We start from the raw sequence: 15,236 nt of genomic DNA, 5'->3' as shown, positions 1-15,236 counted from the left end.
AATTATTCTAAAACTAGCGTTGATCGGAACACATAAACACGGATTTTTCATATTCAAAGATGCTCTAATGAAAAGGGAACGTCACGAGAAAGGGACGAAATCTTCCAGCGTACTGTATAATGGAAACGTCAGGTTCCATTCGTGACACCGTGTGCAGTGACATAGTTCATCGTCTCCCGTGACCCCCAAACGTGGCATTAACTTTTCCCAGTACAGTGTGTCGGTCCCACGATTAACGGTACCAGTAACGGCCCCACGAAACAATTTAGACATTGTGGTCATCTTGCTCGAATATCATTATCATTCTTCGATCTGTCGTCGATAGCCATCAGTGGACATGATTAAAATTCTCACCAAGTTTCAAAATTCTCCACCAAATTTCACACCCCTTTGTCAGAAAATTCTGTACGCCCCTGTCTATCGCGCGATTCCACCGATTAACTCTAATCTCGACGCAGAACTCATAAAGGTGATAAGATTCTCGACCAAATTTCACACCCCTTTGTCAGAAAATTCTATACGCCCCTGTCTATCGCGCGGTTCGACCAAATAACCCTAATCTCGATGCAAAATCGAAAAAGGTGATAAACCTGCATCCACTTTACATTCAGAGATCATGCTCCTCGCTCGAAGCTCGTTCGAAATTATAAAGCGGTGGAAAGAAAGTTGGACGCGAAAAATGTTCAAACGCGATACGTCACGCGCGGAAAAGTATCTGCGCTCACAAAGGGAAATTCGTCTGCTTGGCGTATACAATTTTTTACGTTTTAATTAATACGAGCATCAAAGCGACGCGCAGGGTAGCGAGTTCGAAGCACCTGGCTGAGAAAGAAAGAAATGGGAATGTTCAAACGGGACGGCTCCACGAAACTTTTAACGAGCGATGATTCCAAATCCGGGGAAATGATTATGAAAACACGTGAAAACCTGCAACGAGGTTTCTCCACTCGGGATTTTGACAGATACCGCGAGCTCAAAGAGCCTGTAAAACCGGTAATCTTTGCTGGTGATATCGGATTCGAATCGCGAAATGCTGCTCGATGATACACCATCGCGTAATCAACTTGACCAGTGAAGAAATTAATTAATTTCCTCATATATTTCGAAACGAGAAGTTTCGGTATTTATCTGTATATTTGAGACATGTGTGAGAGGAGTCTTTATTTGGATGGCGTCACACTGCATCGGGAACTATGTTTGCTTCGAGCAACCATCTAGCTTATCAATTGATAAGGTTTGGTTGAGTAACGCAATAGGTCGTCATAGGACTTATGAGAACCTGGCTGAAGAGTTCCAGGGGATAATTTTTGACAATCCATCGTCTGCATCATGCATCTTAGAAGACTCGAGCCTCCGTGCATTTGTACCGCAAGGAAATATAAAATATACTCAAACTTAAAAGTTCGACTTAAAAATCCAATCCTTTACTACACTTGATTGAATAAAGATGATGAAAAATCGGGAAAAAATAGAAAAGATAGTACGTTTCGAGGGTAGAGGGGTTTGGACATGGATGAAAAATTTGCTGTATACTAATTATTATTCCTAAATATTTTCATCGAACGACGTGATCAGACAGATACGGTAATTGACAACAAGAGTATACTCTGATTGTGAGGTAGAATTTTTGTAAACGTTACACGAGATATTACTCAAGTACCAATATTATCGTTACCCATGAAATTCATCAACAAATACCACCGATAATAAAATATCTCTTGGTTTGTAATTTATCTGGACTTTATCTATACGCAGAAGATAGCACGTACTAAACTATCCACGTCGATATTCGGTCTGACTGTTGCGTAAACCGATAATGCTATCGAAATTTCTTTTCGAAACGAATCTACAAGCTCCAACAAATGCAGAAGTTTGGATTAATCTTCCAACAATAACCAACAAACATATTACCTCCACGAAGTTAGCAGATGGATCAAAATGAGCCACTATCATCTGCTCGTAGATTAATCCAATAACGAGCCTCATTTCTTCCTTCGTGCTCTCCAGGGATCTTCCTACGTTATTAATAGCCGTGCAATTTCTCCGACACAAACGGTCAGGAGATAGCAACGAAAGGAGATGCGATTGCCCAATCTATCATCCGACACAGGTCACCGGTGAGCGCGATAACGAGTCTTGTTTACTCGCGAAAACATCTTCGACCACGACTATCGGCATAGTTATCGCCGACACTAATCAAGGAGAACGGAAAATTTACTCGCCGTCTTCGAGGAATGCCCTACTCGCGCAAGGCAGGTGGCAACAGCGAGCCCGTGGACGGCCCTGCTCCGCGAAATCGCCATCGATCAAATGGCTCGAGAGCGAGTTTGTCACCTCTGGATCGAGGAGCAATTAATTCTGCGAACGACTTCGTGCTTCGGACAGCGAAGCACCGGTAAGTAAACCGGCTGTCAAATCCGATTTCTGACGCGATCGAGCACCCAAACTCGCGCGGGTCCTCGAGATTTCTGCTTGCCAAGATCCCATTCCAAACGATAGGAACTGTTCCGCGTTAGCATAACGGAATCGGTGGAACGCGTGGGCTAATTAACTTTTGTTGGATCGAAAGAAAAAACCGGTATTAAGATCCTTGACCGCGAAGCAGTCCCGTTTCGCTATTAGCGCAGTCATTATCGGAATATTATGTTCGGGTAACATTTCACTCGGATTTAAAAATAGACCGTAATTGTGGGTTTTGAGAATTTTTTCTTAGCCTTCGAGCTGTAAATTTAATTTCATTAAAGATCATTATGGAATTGGTACGGTAATGGTGTTATCGTATCTACTCCACGGATTCGATTTTCTACATTAACGTATAAAATTTCCGGGTGTACTTTGCACTTAGAAATTAACAGAAGCTTCGTTTAATACGTTACTACGGAAGAAATATTCGAAATAATTTGCATTAGCCGTAACACGAGTTTCCATATCGCTTAATAATAATATTTAATTTGTACGTTATTTAACCCGACTGAAAGTAAAGGTAATATTACGTTGATCAAGAAATAAAATAAAAAAAAATTTTATTGAGATATACCATCGTTGAAACCTTTCATCGTTTCAAGGATGATCGTATAATTTTAATTACAATTGCTTCGTACTGAGAAACGAAAATCAGGTAACTATTGGCTAATTTAATAATACACAGATTAACGCGCTGAAAGTTCGATAAGGATGTTACCAGATTACCGATCGAATTGTCTGTTTACGCACTCCTCCACAGAGGTCGCGTTGGCAGATAGTTTGGTCCAATCGCGTGAGAGCACGTTCCGCGTTCGAATGAATCATCGATGCGATACCTTCCCGTTCGACGATGGAGATCCACGTTGTACCGTGTCGACACTATTGCCAACTACACGGGTGTAGTTCGGTCACGAAAACACGACTTTCAATCAGTCGAGTTTACGAGCCACGATTAGTCTCGTTCAAAGTTTCCAATCCCTCTATGTAAATATACGAACGAAAATCTAGGAATAATCGAGTGGTAAGAGGGCAGGTCGGTCGACCTGTGAAACTTTTCGCTAGAAGACGCTACACTCGAAGCACGTCGCGTGGAATGTCTTCGACTTACGAGTGTTCCAATTTGATGCTATTCGGAACGCTTGTGCTACGTGACACGAGACTCTGCGTGATATCTATCGAAGAATAGAGTAACCACGACTCTAGTTAATTATTTTCGCGTAGCATTTGCGATGCGAAATCGTATTAATGTATTAAAATTTAATGGAAGACTCTCATTGAATCGTAATGCAGGATCGGGAAAACTGCTTGTTGAATATCGGTACTCGTTGAATAGCTTTAAGGCGATTATTTACGAACGCGACAATTTTTTTTGAAAAAATGTAACAGGTCAACGTCTACGTCTGTTTCTACAAATAAGTCATTTAATACGATGACTATGATTTTATTCGTCGGTAGCAAGGAATATTCTGACATAATATCGTAACGTTAAGAAAGTTGGGATATTATACGTGATGATAAATATCGGAGCAAAAACGAAAACCTTGATGGGAACATGATTACTTCCAGACAGTTTGTCAAGTTTAGTATCGCGGAAAAAAAAAATCTATTACGGCAGCATGAACCTTTCTTGCACGACTTAATGTTCTAGAAGAAATAAGGAATGATGCTTACGCGAAGCCTGTTACACCGGAATCATTTTCTCCTAAACGACGTCAAGGAATATCTTTTCGAATATATATATTTCACTACCACGATTTATTACACAACACGATATACGTCTATTATACAGTTAGTTTCTTATATTCTCGTAGTTGCGTTTACTTGCCATATTTGACTCCGTTTGGTTCATATAATAGAGACGCGTTTAATTTACGATGAACTAACCTAACAAAAAATGTCGCCGCGCGGCGCGGTGTTATGAATGCTAACGGTTCTTCCTACTGCGCGACAAGTCCTTCACCGTTGACACCATCGCGTCTCGCATCGTAATACACAAACCTAACACTCGAATCTATGATGTCAGTTCCCCGAATCTATTTGCGAAACTAGAAACTATGTCCTTAAACGCGTGTTTGTTTATCGACTGAAAGAGCTCTTTGACCGACGAGCAACGTGTAGAAAAAGAAAGAGTATCGGAGCACAACATGTCCGCCACGCAATACATTTCCCGTTTCGCGACACGTGTACTACTAACGTCGCACTAACCTCTCGATAAGAAAGACGATAAATCAACATAAAATATCACGTTCTACCACGCATAGAACGCATGAAAGATATCCTTTGTATTACAAGTATAGTTGGTAAAGTATCACTGACCTTGAATCGAACTTGGTGCCGTCTTGCAATGTGCCGGTGTAGTGCATCGTCAGCTGGTCACCGATCTTCGACTTGGCATCGCATACCTCCGGCACGTAGAGCTTTTCGACTTTCAGTCCCGATTGATTTTGATCAGCATTAGCAAGAACAAGAACGACGGTGAAGATGAGAAGCACCGTACGGCACATCGCGAGCACGACACCCGCGTTGTTATTTACGAAATGGGCAGCCATGTTTCAGTTCGTTCGTTGGCGAATGCTCGTGAGCAACTGAGTCGGTGTAGCGCTCTACTCCGCCGAGCTACCTTCGTTTCCCCCTCCCTCTACCCGTTAGCTGCGCTGTACTTCGTTCCGAGATCAGACAAACGCGTTGGAAAAGGACGAGAGCGCCGTGCCGCCACATTGCGCCGTCTCATTGGCCCCACGAAATATGTAGGTCTCTGCCTCGGCCTCTTTTCCTCCTTCCTTTCTTTCTCTCGCTCCTCTTTCGCTCCTTTTCTCTCTTCTTTTCCCTCTTCGCTCGCGTTCCAGTCCTTGCCTGTCCTTTTTTCTCTACCGTTTCGTTTTCTCCCGTTTCAGCCGAAGGCTTCGGTCTCGAGTTTCCCTTCTCTCTCATCCACGCAGTTCTTGGCTCTTCCTTGTTCCTTCCTCGTCGCGGCGTCTCTACACGGTTCGGTTCTCCAGCGTCGACCTTCCTTTCCCAGCACGCGTGCCGGTCGTGGCATCACCGACAGACCAAACCTACTCCAGCTCTCTCTTTCTTCCAACCTAGCCCACGCGAGTCCTTTCTACCAACATTTCGCGCCTCTTTCTTCTGTCTTGCGGTACCATCCAGACGCCTTTCGACTCTCTCGCGATGAACCTTGCCGCCTCGTGGCATCTTCGTGCGCACCCTCTATCCAGGTCACTTTGTAATTTGGCCTTCGGGCTGAGTTTCTTAGTCCTGCACGGCAAGTGTTGGTACAGAGGCATCGTTTGTGCAGCCACTTTACGCTACACAGCGATTAGGGTTCCTTGCCTAGCATAGGTGGGATCTTGTTGCATGATCACGTTGATCAAATGATTTTCAATGATTTATTTCCTCGCAGCATTGTTCGTTGTATCGGGTAGGGCAGATTGGTGAATTTAAAGAAGGATTCTATTAAGACTTGCTCCGAAATTTACAACTGACGTATAAATACAATTTTTTAATCTTATCTTCATTATTATAGAGTGAGATTAAAATTTAATGAAACCTGCTACAAAATATTTTGCGCGATAAGGAGCAGTAAAAGAAAACTTAGGCGTGTGAGAAATATTTGTTTATTGCACGATATTTGTAATTGGCCGTCCTCTGCTTTCAGAAATTTGAAAAACTGTAAATTTCGTGAGTTAATAGGTACAGGGTATTGTGTCACACGTTAGTGGAACAAGAGAGAGGAACGGTAATTCGACGAGCGTTATTTGAAACCACGAAATCATCCAAGAACCTACTTTTATTACTTGACATCTGAACTCCTCGTTGCACACGAGGTAGGACGATTATGGTATTACCACATAATACTGGTATTATTCAAAGCAGTATCACATTATATGGTACTACAGAGGATTACGTCGGTCGATCGATTTTAAACAGCGAAATTGCTGTAGCCCTGGAATGGCGTTCTGTAAATTATTGGGTGACAAAGTATGGATAAGAAAATTACACGATGACACAAATCAGTAACGTCGAGATGGCATTATTATTTCAAACGAACCTATTTTTCATAATACCATCACAATTTTTCCTCTTAAAACTACTAGCGCCTCTACAAATAACATCTGTGGAACCAACATGAAACAGACAACATCGACGTTTACAAAAGTGCGTTTGTCGTATCAAAAGACAAAGAAGCAGATGCAGTCGGAGCAATGAGACTATAGCAAGTAACGATAGATATTTACAAATACGCAAAACTAAAAAACAATTTGACAAAAAGTTAACGAAGACATAAACGAATTGCGACGAGATACAACGGGATCGTGCCAAAAAGATAATAAACCATCCTTCATTCTGTTCGGCGAAAGTACTACCTGGAATATCTTTGCCCTCGAATCCACCCTCTCCGTATTTCCAACAGAAGTTTCAAACATCATCGCGCAACTTTTACCTAAGAAGTCAAAGAAAAACAAATTGCGTTGACGTTTGTCTCCGTTAACAATTCTGCCAGTTTCCCGGTCGACGTCGTAATTAATTTCCCTTTACTTGTCCACTCGTTCCTCCACTTTCCACCCCTTCTCGCTCCGCGCCCTATTTACCCATTTGCTCGTAGCCTCGCGCAGCATCTTTTCGACCCTTCTTCCCTCTAATCCCTTTTTTACAAAGTTTCTTTCACTTTGTCGGCGATATCTTCGCTCTTTCGGATTACTCCGGCGTTGTTCCTCTTTTTCGGCTGCTCCGTTGCTCTTTCGCCCCTTTTTTTTCCCCATTCAACGGATATCGTTCTGATGCATCTAGCCCTTTTCGCCTATGTACAGGCTCCTCTCTGCTGTTCCGTGTCCGCGCGTCCGCTTCCACCCCTTTCTCTTTCACGCTGCTCGTCGCCCTACTTTCTTCGCTTGCCAGCCGTGTCACAGCCGCAGCCAAGCGGATTCGAGCGTCGCGATACGTCTCTTCTTGCACGGAGCCGCGTGCACCAAAGCTGCCAGCAACGTTCTCCAAAGTTACACGCGTATCTCGCGACTAACGAACGCTCCGCTGCGTCCCGGCGCTCGCCAGCAACGAATTCACCCTACCGATTAATGGGGTTTGCGAATTTTACGCGAAAATTAGGCGCACGAGGATCACTCGGTGAACACTCGACTTGGTTTTTCGAATTTCACGGCACGACGACGGGATCTTTTCGAGTTTCACTCGAGTCTCGAATCGCTGCTGTTTGACACTCGTTGTCGAGTGCGTTCTTCAAGATGTGCGTCGAAATAGTAGACATTAAGGATGGAGACGCGATTAACATTTTGGACAGAAGCGAATATACGAAAAATGAAACTGTGACTGCGAATTCGACGTAGCTTATCGTTTAGAATTGTGTAGAAAGACGAAATCTATCGCTATGTCTGAGAGGATCTGTTTCGTTGAATTATGACTTCATACGTTTGCAAAATTAAGTAAAAATATTATACAAATATTTGAACGCTCGTAGGTTTACCTTAATTATGAAGTACAATTTTGAATAATACTCGAGAAGAATGTCCTCGCATGACTAGAGTACATTTCACCGCGATTGCAAATGACGCGAAACATTTGCCCATTCCTATCATATTTTGTTGGAAAAGCAAACGTGACAAATTATTCCGAATTATTCCATATTCTCGCGTCGCCATGATGAATTTACATTCCATCAAATTATCAAACATAAATTTGTACAGTGTGATGATCGATGATTGTCAAGCTTTACTCTGCGTTCAACTAGACAAATCCACCATATAAATAACTTTGAATATCCTCTTAACTTAAACACAATCAAAGTTAAAAGTACCATCGCCATAAGAATCGACAGAAACATCATCAATTGAAATAAACTATGTCATCTGTAATTAACATGTCGAAGTCTATCCAGGGAAAATTAACATCACAGATATAAATAAAACTTTGTACGCCATTCGCGATATAAAAGCACCGATATGCCGCTAACCAGTGTTCAAGTTTTCCAATTATTCTGTGTAAATACGAGGAGGAACGATGACGAAGGGAATAAAAAAATCCCGGGCCCAAATATTGGATCACGGCTGCCACGAAAGCAAGCACACGCCTGTCCAGATATCCCGCGGATTCTAATCCCCGGGAAATATTATTTTTTTATTCACCGACCGACGTGTACCGATCGTTTCAAATTGCAGATCGAATCGCGCGGATTTCGTCTGATCCCGGGTTAAATTAAAACGTTCACCAGGGCCGCTTCGAGTGATCAATCCGGGCCGTCTTTCTTCTTCGCATCAACCATATCACGGTATCGCGATAGCTCGCAAAGTTTTCACAATGTCGTGGATAAACTCGTCCCAATTACAACGCTCGTAACTTCGAGCGCGCTTCTTTCCGCCCACGGAGTAATTCATCGGCGACATTCAGCGTGGCACAATGACGCCACGGCCTCAAAATAGAAAACCAGAGTTCAGCTGCTTTCCTGCCACGGAACGAGTCCCGTTCAACGAATTTCGTTTGGCTTGAAATGCGCGCAATTAAGCGGGTCAGGGCGGCGGAGTGGGCGAGATCATCCCTTCGAGGGCCACGACGATTCCAGGCACAGAAAAGAAACCGACTTGAAGTGTTTACCGAAATGAACAAACGATGCTCCTTAATTATGACCGAGTAATTTTGGAGAAGCGGAGATGTCGAGGGAGCCGAAATTCTTAGCTTCAATTCAGTAGGATTATTAAGGTCATTGGTGTCTCTGCTTTATACTTGTCCTCTTGCCGACGAGTCGCTGCGTTTCTTCCAATTTCCACTTTCGTCGCTGTTTCTTCGTGTCGAGAATTTCTCTTAACGCGTTGACTGCCATAATGGTACTGCCATAGGGGCCATAGTGGTCACCGGTGTCCGGAGATACTAATTCTATAAGTTTATATTTGTTTTATTCTTATCAATTTTTGAATATTTAAACAACGTAAATAAACAGAGGATATTGAACAGAAAATATTAATAATTCGCACAATTTTCCTTTTTTCTTCTTTGCGATATTGTTTGATAATTTATCATTATATACTAAGAATAATGGAAATTTTACCATGGCCCTCTGAGCGTACTATATAAAAGGAACGTGGCAGTCAAAGTGTTAAAGATATCTAAATTCGTATTATCCTTGATGTATAACTGTTTAAGAGAATGAAGAAGGTTGGTGAGAAATTTTGGAGTAATCGAAGCGTCGAGAAAGCATCAAAAATTCTTACCCTCGATTTACTAGGATTATTAAGGTCATTGGTGTCTCTGCTTTATATTTGTCCTCTTGACGACGAGTCGCTGAATTTCATCCAATTTCCACATCCATCGCTCTCCTTCAACGTCGGGAATATCCCGTGAAAGTATCAAATTTGTGTTATTCTTGATCAATACTTACCTAAAAGGATTAAGAATGTTCGTGAGCAATTTCGGAACAATCAAGGTGTCGAGAAGGATCAGAAATTCTTACCTCCAATTTAAAAGGATTATCGAGGTTACTGATGTCCGAGTTTCAATTTTCTTCTCTGGCTGACAAGCCAGTTAACTTCTTCCCATATTTTCCTCCATCCTTAGTTGTCAGCGACGAGTATTTTTCTTGACGAAGTGAGGATTTTCATTCTTCTTCAATCATAACTATGGAACAAAATAAAGGACATTTTAAAAATGGGTTTCTAACAAATTCTAGTCAAAGAACTTTGAAGTGTGAATAACCCCTTGCACTGCAATTTAATTATGGAAAATTCTATACAGCAGTGGTATTTAATTTTAGTTGAGCACTGTGTACCTATTCCATCCGAGACAAAATTAAATGAAAATTTGAGATCCCTGGAATTCTGTCCACGTGAAAACGCGCGAAATAAATTATGGTCACGTGATTAGTATACCTTATAGTCGTCAGATTTGATACGAAGAGCTCCTCGCGAGTTAGACTCGTCATCATAGTACAAATTGTACTGTACACGACAATATACCAAAACAACTTTTATAAAAACGCGCTAAAAAGAATTCTACCCTACGCAACGTCAATAAATCTAACAAAATTTGTGCATAATTATAAAAAAAAATTCTCTTAAAAATAATCTTACAATCCGTATGCTAGAGAATTCTGTACGAAACTAATTTCCAAAATAAATTTCCAACTTTTGCCGCAGGCAGCCTGGCTTTTCCGCGACGAGAATGTGGCAAAAACGTAACCCGCGGACGATACCAAGCAAATTTTCCGGAATTCCACCTCTCGTGCGCCCACGAACATGACCTCTTTCGCAGGCTTTAACAAGGAGAAACGCGAGCGGTGCATGGCGGCGCTCCATCGAATGGTCCACGAGGTTGAACCGACGGAACGTCGAGGGGAACCGCGAAACGTTGAACCGTCTGCGTGGTTGTTCGTTACACGAACGGGTCACGACGGTCGGCCAGGGCTGAATTTGCGTCTGGCTCGCAGGAATCTCGGCGAGCCGTGACTTCGGCCGCGCCATTGCAACGCGTCTACATTCCGACTTCATGCATACAAATTATGTGATTTGTGGGAGAGATCCGGCCTTTTGAAAGTTTCCAAGTCCGCGGAGCAAGGAGGGCCGCGCTCCATCGTCGATCCTCCGGGAAGAGTATCGCCGTTCGATCGCGCTAAATCGAACGCCGTTGGATGGAAACGCGGACGAGAAAGTTTTTCGATCCTGGGTCCGCGTGCGGGTCGACTTAATTTCACCGTGGCCCGTTCGATAAAAAGAACGGGAAAAGGGAGCAAAAGAGAGAAAATAAATTCCACCGTCCCTCTTAACCTTCCGCGAAACTCGCCCCTTCCATCCGCGGACGCGTCGCGACGTTTTGTCGTCCGACGACGTCCGTTGTTAACGAACTTACGAACGAAAGCGACGCGAGAACCGGTGTCCGCCAAGTTCAACTCTTATTTCCACGGGATACACCGTTTCCCGGTAATAAGCTCGTCCCCGCGGACCAAAGTTACGACCCTTCTGCAAAAATATTCCCTGTACCCGAGCACCCGTAAGAAATACCGCGTAACACTTCGGGCCACGCTGCTGTTTCGAAGAAACGGTAACGCGGGAGTTTATCAGCCTGTCCTTTTCTTCTCCTCGCAAATGTGCGTATTCGCTCCCGTCTACGTGCCTCTGTCGGAGAGATAAATACGAGGAAAGCTGCGGCGAAAGTGGAGTCGTGGTACACAACTTTCATTGCCGAGCGGTTAAATCCTGCAAGTGACCTCTGGGTGAAATGGAGACGCTCTTGCGGTTATTTATATTCATACTGGGAGGAATTGCTGGACGAGAGTTTGAACGGATCTTAATCTTCGTGTTTATGTCCATTACGAGTTGATTACCCGCAATTCTAACGTTGAAGTACAACAGCGATAGCTTGAGCCGACATTGGCCTAACGGGGACCTGCACTGGCATTTGTTTTAAACTTTCCCTTTTTCAGCAGCGTTCAGAACGCGACAATTCATTGCCAGACCTAGTCACCACATCATTTTGTACAAAAATATATATATCCTTTCAGTTCAAGCCAAGTGAGTTTAGTATTCTTCCTTTTCTTTTCCCATAATTCCTAATATACGAGATTTTCATCAGAATCGTTTCACCTAACCTATTCTACCTTCTATCGATCTCATAAAGTCACTATCTTCTTGACTTCAAATACGTATATGGATAATTTTAATTTTTCGTTTATCAGAAATAGAATGTCCTATTTTCAAATACCAACGATGTAATAATAGTTTGCAATCCGAGTTTCATTCAGGATTCATTCCTGTAACTGGGACATTGTCGACTACCTACTCTGAAACACACCTCAGGATTTAATTCCATTTTCATATGTTCGCAATCAATAACGTATTTACAACTGACAGCTTGCTGTCAGGTGAAACTGTAACAACAAAGCCTATATTTTGCACACCTGAATCAAAAACGTCCAGTGCAAATTGCATCTCAGTCAATTGGCGAACTTCGATACGTATTTCCTCGACCTATGTGACGTATTGAGACAATTCAAACTTGTCATTTCCAATCGTAAACGATGTCTTTAGACATCTCGCCGCTAATGTCGACAGAGTTTCGCCATTTCCATATTCCCGTGTCACTCGTTCGTTCTAGCCTTTCCGAGGCAAGATGCCTGGCACGATACGGATGAACACCGAGAGGAGCGAGGCAAAAGTAGCAAAAGCAAGGCTTTCACAATGACGAACGTGCGAAAAGTTTGCGCAAACCGTTTGCTAGCCGACACGGCGCTTCCTCCAAGGATAATTACATCGCGAAATCAATGGAGCACCATAGAAATGCGGTAGTTCCGTCGGCTCGTGTAACGACGCTGCCAGCTAATCCCAGCCACGGCTGCTTAACGCATGGAAATTAATAATGAGACAGAATGGAAATCCTGCAGCGATAAGCCCCGGATCTACATAACTCAGCTCGCGGATTATACAGCGACGCACCGGTGCCGGTGCGAATTGAACGAACGATCGAGAAACAAACATGGAACCGGTTCATTTAATCCGGCGCGAACGCCTAACTTGAAAATTTCTGCGCCCGTTCTGACGCGGAAGCGCGACAAATTAATTGCCTACTCGCGACAGGTATGCCGTGTTGTTCCAGGTAAATTCCGCCGTTGCGCAAACCCGGGTTGTTTATTCTGAATTAAACTTAGAATTCCGGTTATAACGACACGCTGCAACGAATCGACCCAGTATGCCATGTACGATCATCTTTGGCCAGCGTAAATGCGGAGAATAAATTTTTCCATTCGAGGTTAAATTAGGATAAGTTAGAAGACGACAAGGCACGCTAAACGCTCGTCAAATTGTACTTGGAGAACCTACAGAAAATTTATCGACCAAAAAATGCTACTGTGGGGATCGGTTCCCTATGGCTTTGCGATGACGACTTGTGGTTCTCCTATGGTGCTGGCGGTTGGTACCACCTTGGTCGTTGTGCTATGATATGGAGCAGGTGGATGGATGCAAGGAAGGGATGCGTCTCGTCCTGGGCCTGCTAGTGAACTCGTCATTAAGGCTTTCTAGCAGGCCCTGTCTTAGACGAGGGGGTACTTAATTAGCGAAGGAACTTCTATTTATGCGAGGTAAGGTTGCGAAAAAGTCCTCGGACCACCTTCAAGTAGGAATCTATCTATTGGTGAGGCAATGAACTTTGGTTGGTACGCTACAATTTTTGAACCGATGTAATTACCTGGTGAATCGTCTTAACCCATTTGCATCCAAGCGCGGAATATTCCGCGAGCTACGACTGTCGCCTATCACCGAGCGCGGAATATTCCGCGAGTTACGTCTGTCGCCTATCACCGAGCGCGGAATAATCCGCGAGGTGACCCTTTTTCCATTAGCAGGTACTGAATATTCTTCATATGCCAGAGATCACGTTTGATCCCTTTTGTAAAGATCTCATCTACATCGGTTCATTATATTCTTAACAAGTTTTACTTTTGTTGTGAAAATCCTTTGAACTGCCATTATGAGTAGGCGCTGATACGCGCGCGGTGATATGGGCTTGTCGTCAGTCGCTGATGCCTGAACACGGCACCTTAAGTACAGCCATGATGCAAATGGGTTAAGCTAAATATGATCTACAGGAATGTAATAATTGAAGCAATACTACGAAGATTTTTGGAGTGCAGTTGTGGATGGACACTCAGGATGCGTTGATGAGAAGTTAAGTATTTTAAAAATTTTAGTTTTTCCAAAACGATACTATAATATCTTTTATACGGAATGGCATGAAGATTCGAATTATTTTTATTCGGAAAACAAGCGCAATTGTATTATACATTGCAACTGTATCGATGCACTCCTGTAAAATATAGCTCTACGCGCTGATAGAGTTCGTCCAACGATACAAAATTTTTCTCTACGATATTTTCCCATCTACAGCGGGAACACACTATTCATACTGAACAATCCGCTCCAGGTACTAGATTTACCCTGTGTACCCATATTTCTAGCCGAATAAAAGTATCGATTAATCTTGTCGAAACTATTGGTATATTCCCAATGATTACGTTGGAATATACACCGATTCTACTAATTGCGATATCTGTTATATAATAACTAAATCTATTTGTATATTGTGAAATGATTCGTGTGCATTCGCGTAGTGGCGAGACTATTTAGGATGAATGTCGGTACGAATGACTGATAGATGAAACGATAATCGATGCGAATGACGAGCGGATGAAGCGGATATTTAGGTTAGATTATGCGAGAAAGGCGAATGAGTTGTCAGAATTTACGTGTCAGAATATACGCGAGACTTTTGCCATGCGTTATATTAGTATGTAGGAAGTGTATGAGCAAATTAGACGAACAGAAGTACAGCAGTGTAGAAAGAGTGAATGCAATTGTCAATCGTAGTAACACTGTTTCTAATTCCACTTTGGCTCCTAATAAATATATTTTACCTAACATCTGTGGGCAACTTTCACCAATACCCATTGCCTTTCGGCGAGAGAAAGCCCTCCGTTAGATTTCTGGGAAGACAACGCTCAGGTTCAAGGGCAACGGTCACAGATGGGGATGTTTAGACGCCAAACTGGGGCGTCTGGATTGGGGTTCAGCCGAAGAGGCCACGAAGAGGGGACACACCCTATAAGACTGCGAAAGATACGTCTTTGATGCATTAGTCTACGAGCCAAGAATGGAATAAAACATTTACCTACTAAGCAGAATGACTCTTAATTACAATCTCCTACTCATCTTTCTCTCTGTCAATTCTTACCCCCTACGTTCATTTAACGTTGGATTAGAGACGCATCTGCAAGTTGAAAC

General features: G+C 43.0%; 1 protein-coding gene across 2 annotated transcripts in view; it reads right to left on the bottom strand.

The window, feature by feature from the left end:
* LOC108551134 (FK506-binding protein 2) overlaps window positions 1-5,035 on the bottom strand; it is a 115,134-nt gene extending 110,099 nt beyond the window's left edge. For both annotated transcript variants that reach the window (XM_017905175.1, XM_017905176.1), the window contains exon 1: window positions 4,780-5,035. In XM_017905175.1, the coding sequence (XP_017760664.1) occupies window positions 4,780-5,012 (233 nt within the window). In that variant the 5' untranslated portion in view covers window positions 5,013-5,035. The remainder of the gene's footprint in view (window positions 1-4,779) is intronic.
* Window positions 5,036-15,236: the final 10,201 nt, after the last annotated feature.

This window comes from Eufriesea mexicana, unplaced genomic scaffold (assembly GCF_001483705.2).
Source record: "Eufriesea mexicana isolate 0111107269 unplaced genomic scaffold, ASM148370v2 scaffold3738, whole genome shotgun sequence".
In the NCBI taxonomy this organism is placed as follows: domain Eukaryota; kingdom Metazoa; phylum Arthropoda; class Insecta; order Hymenoptera; family Apidae; genus Eufriesea; species Eufriesea mexicana.
The sequence above is the reverse complement of the archived record's forward strand: the minus strand, read 5'-3'. Positions and strand labels throughout refer to the sequence as shown.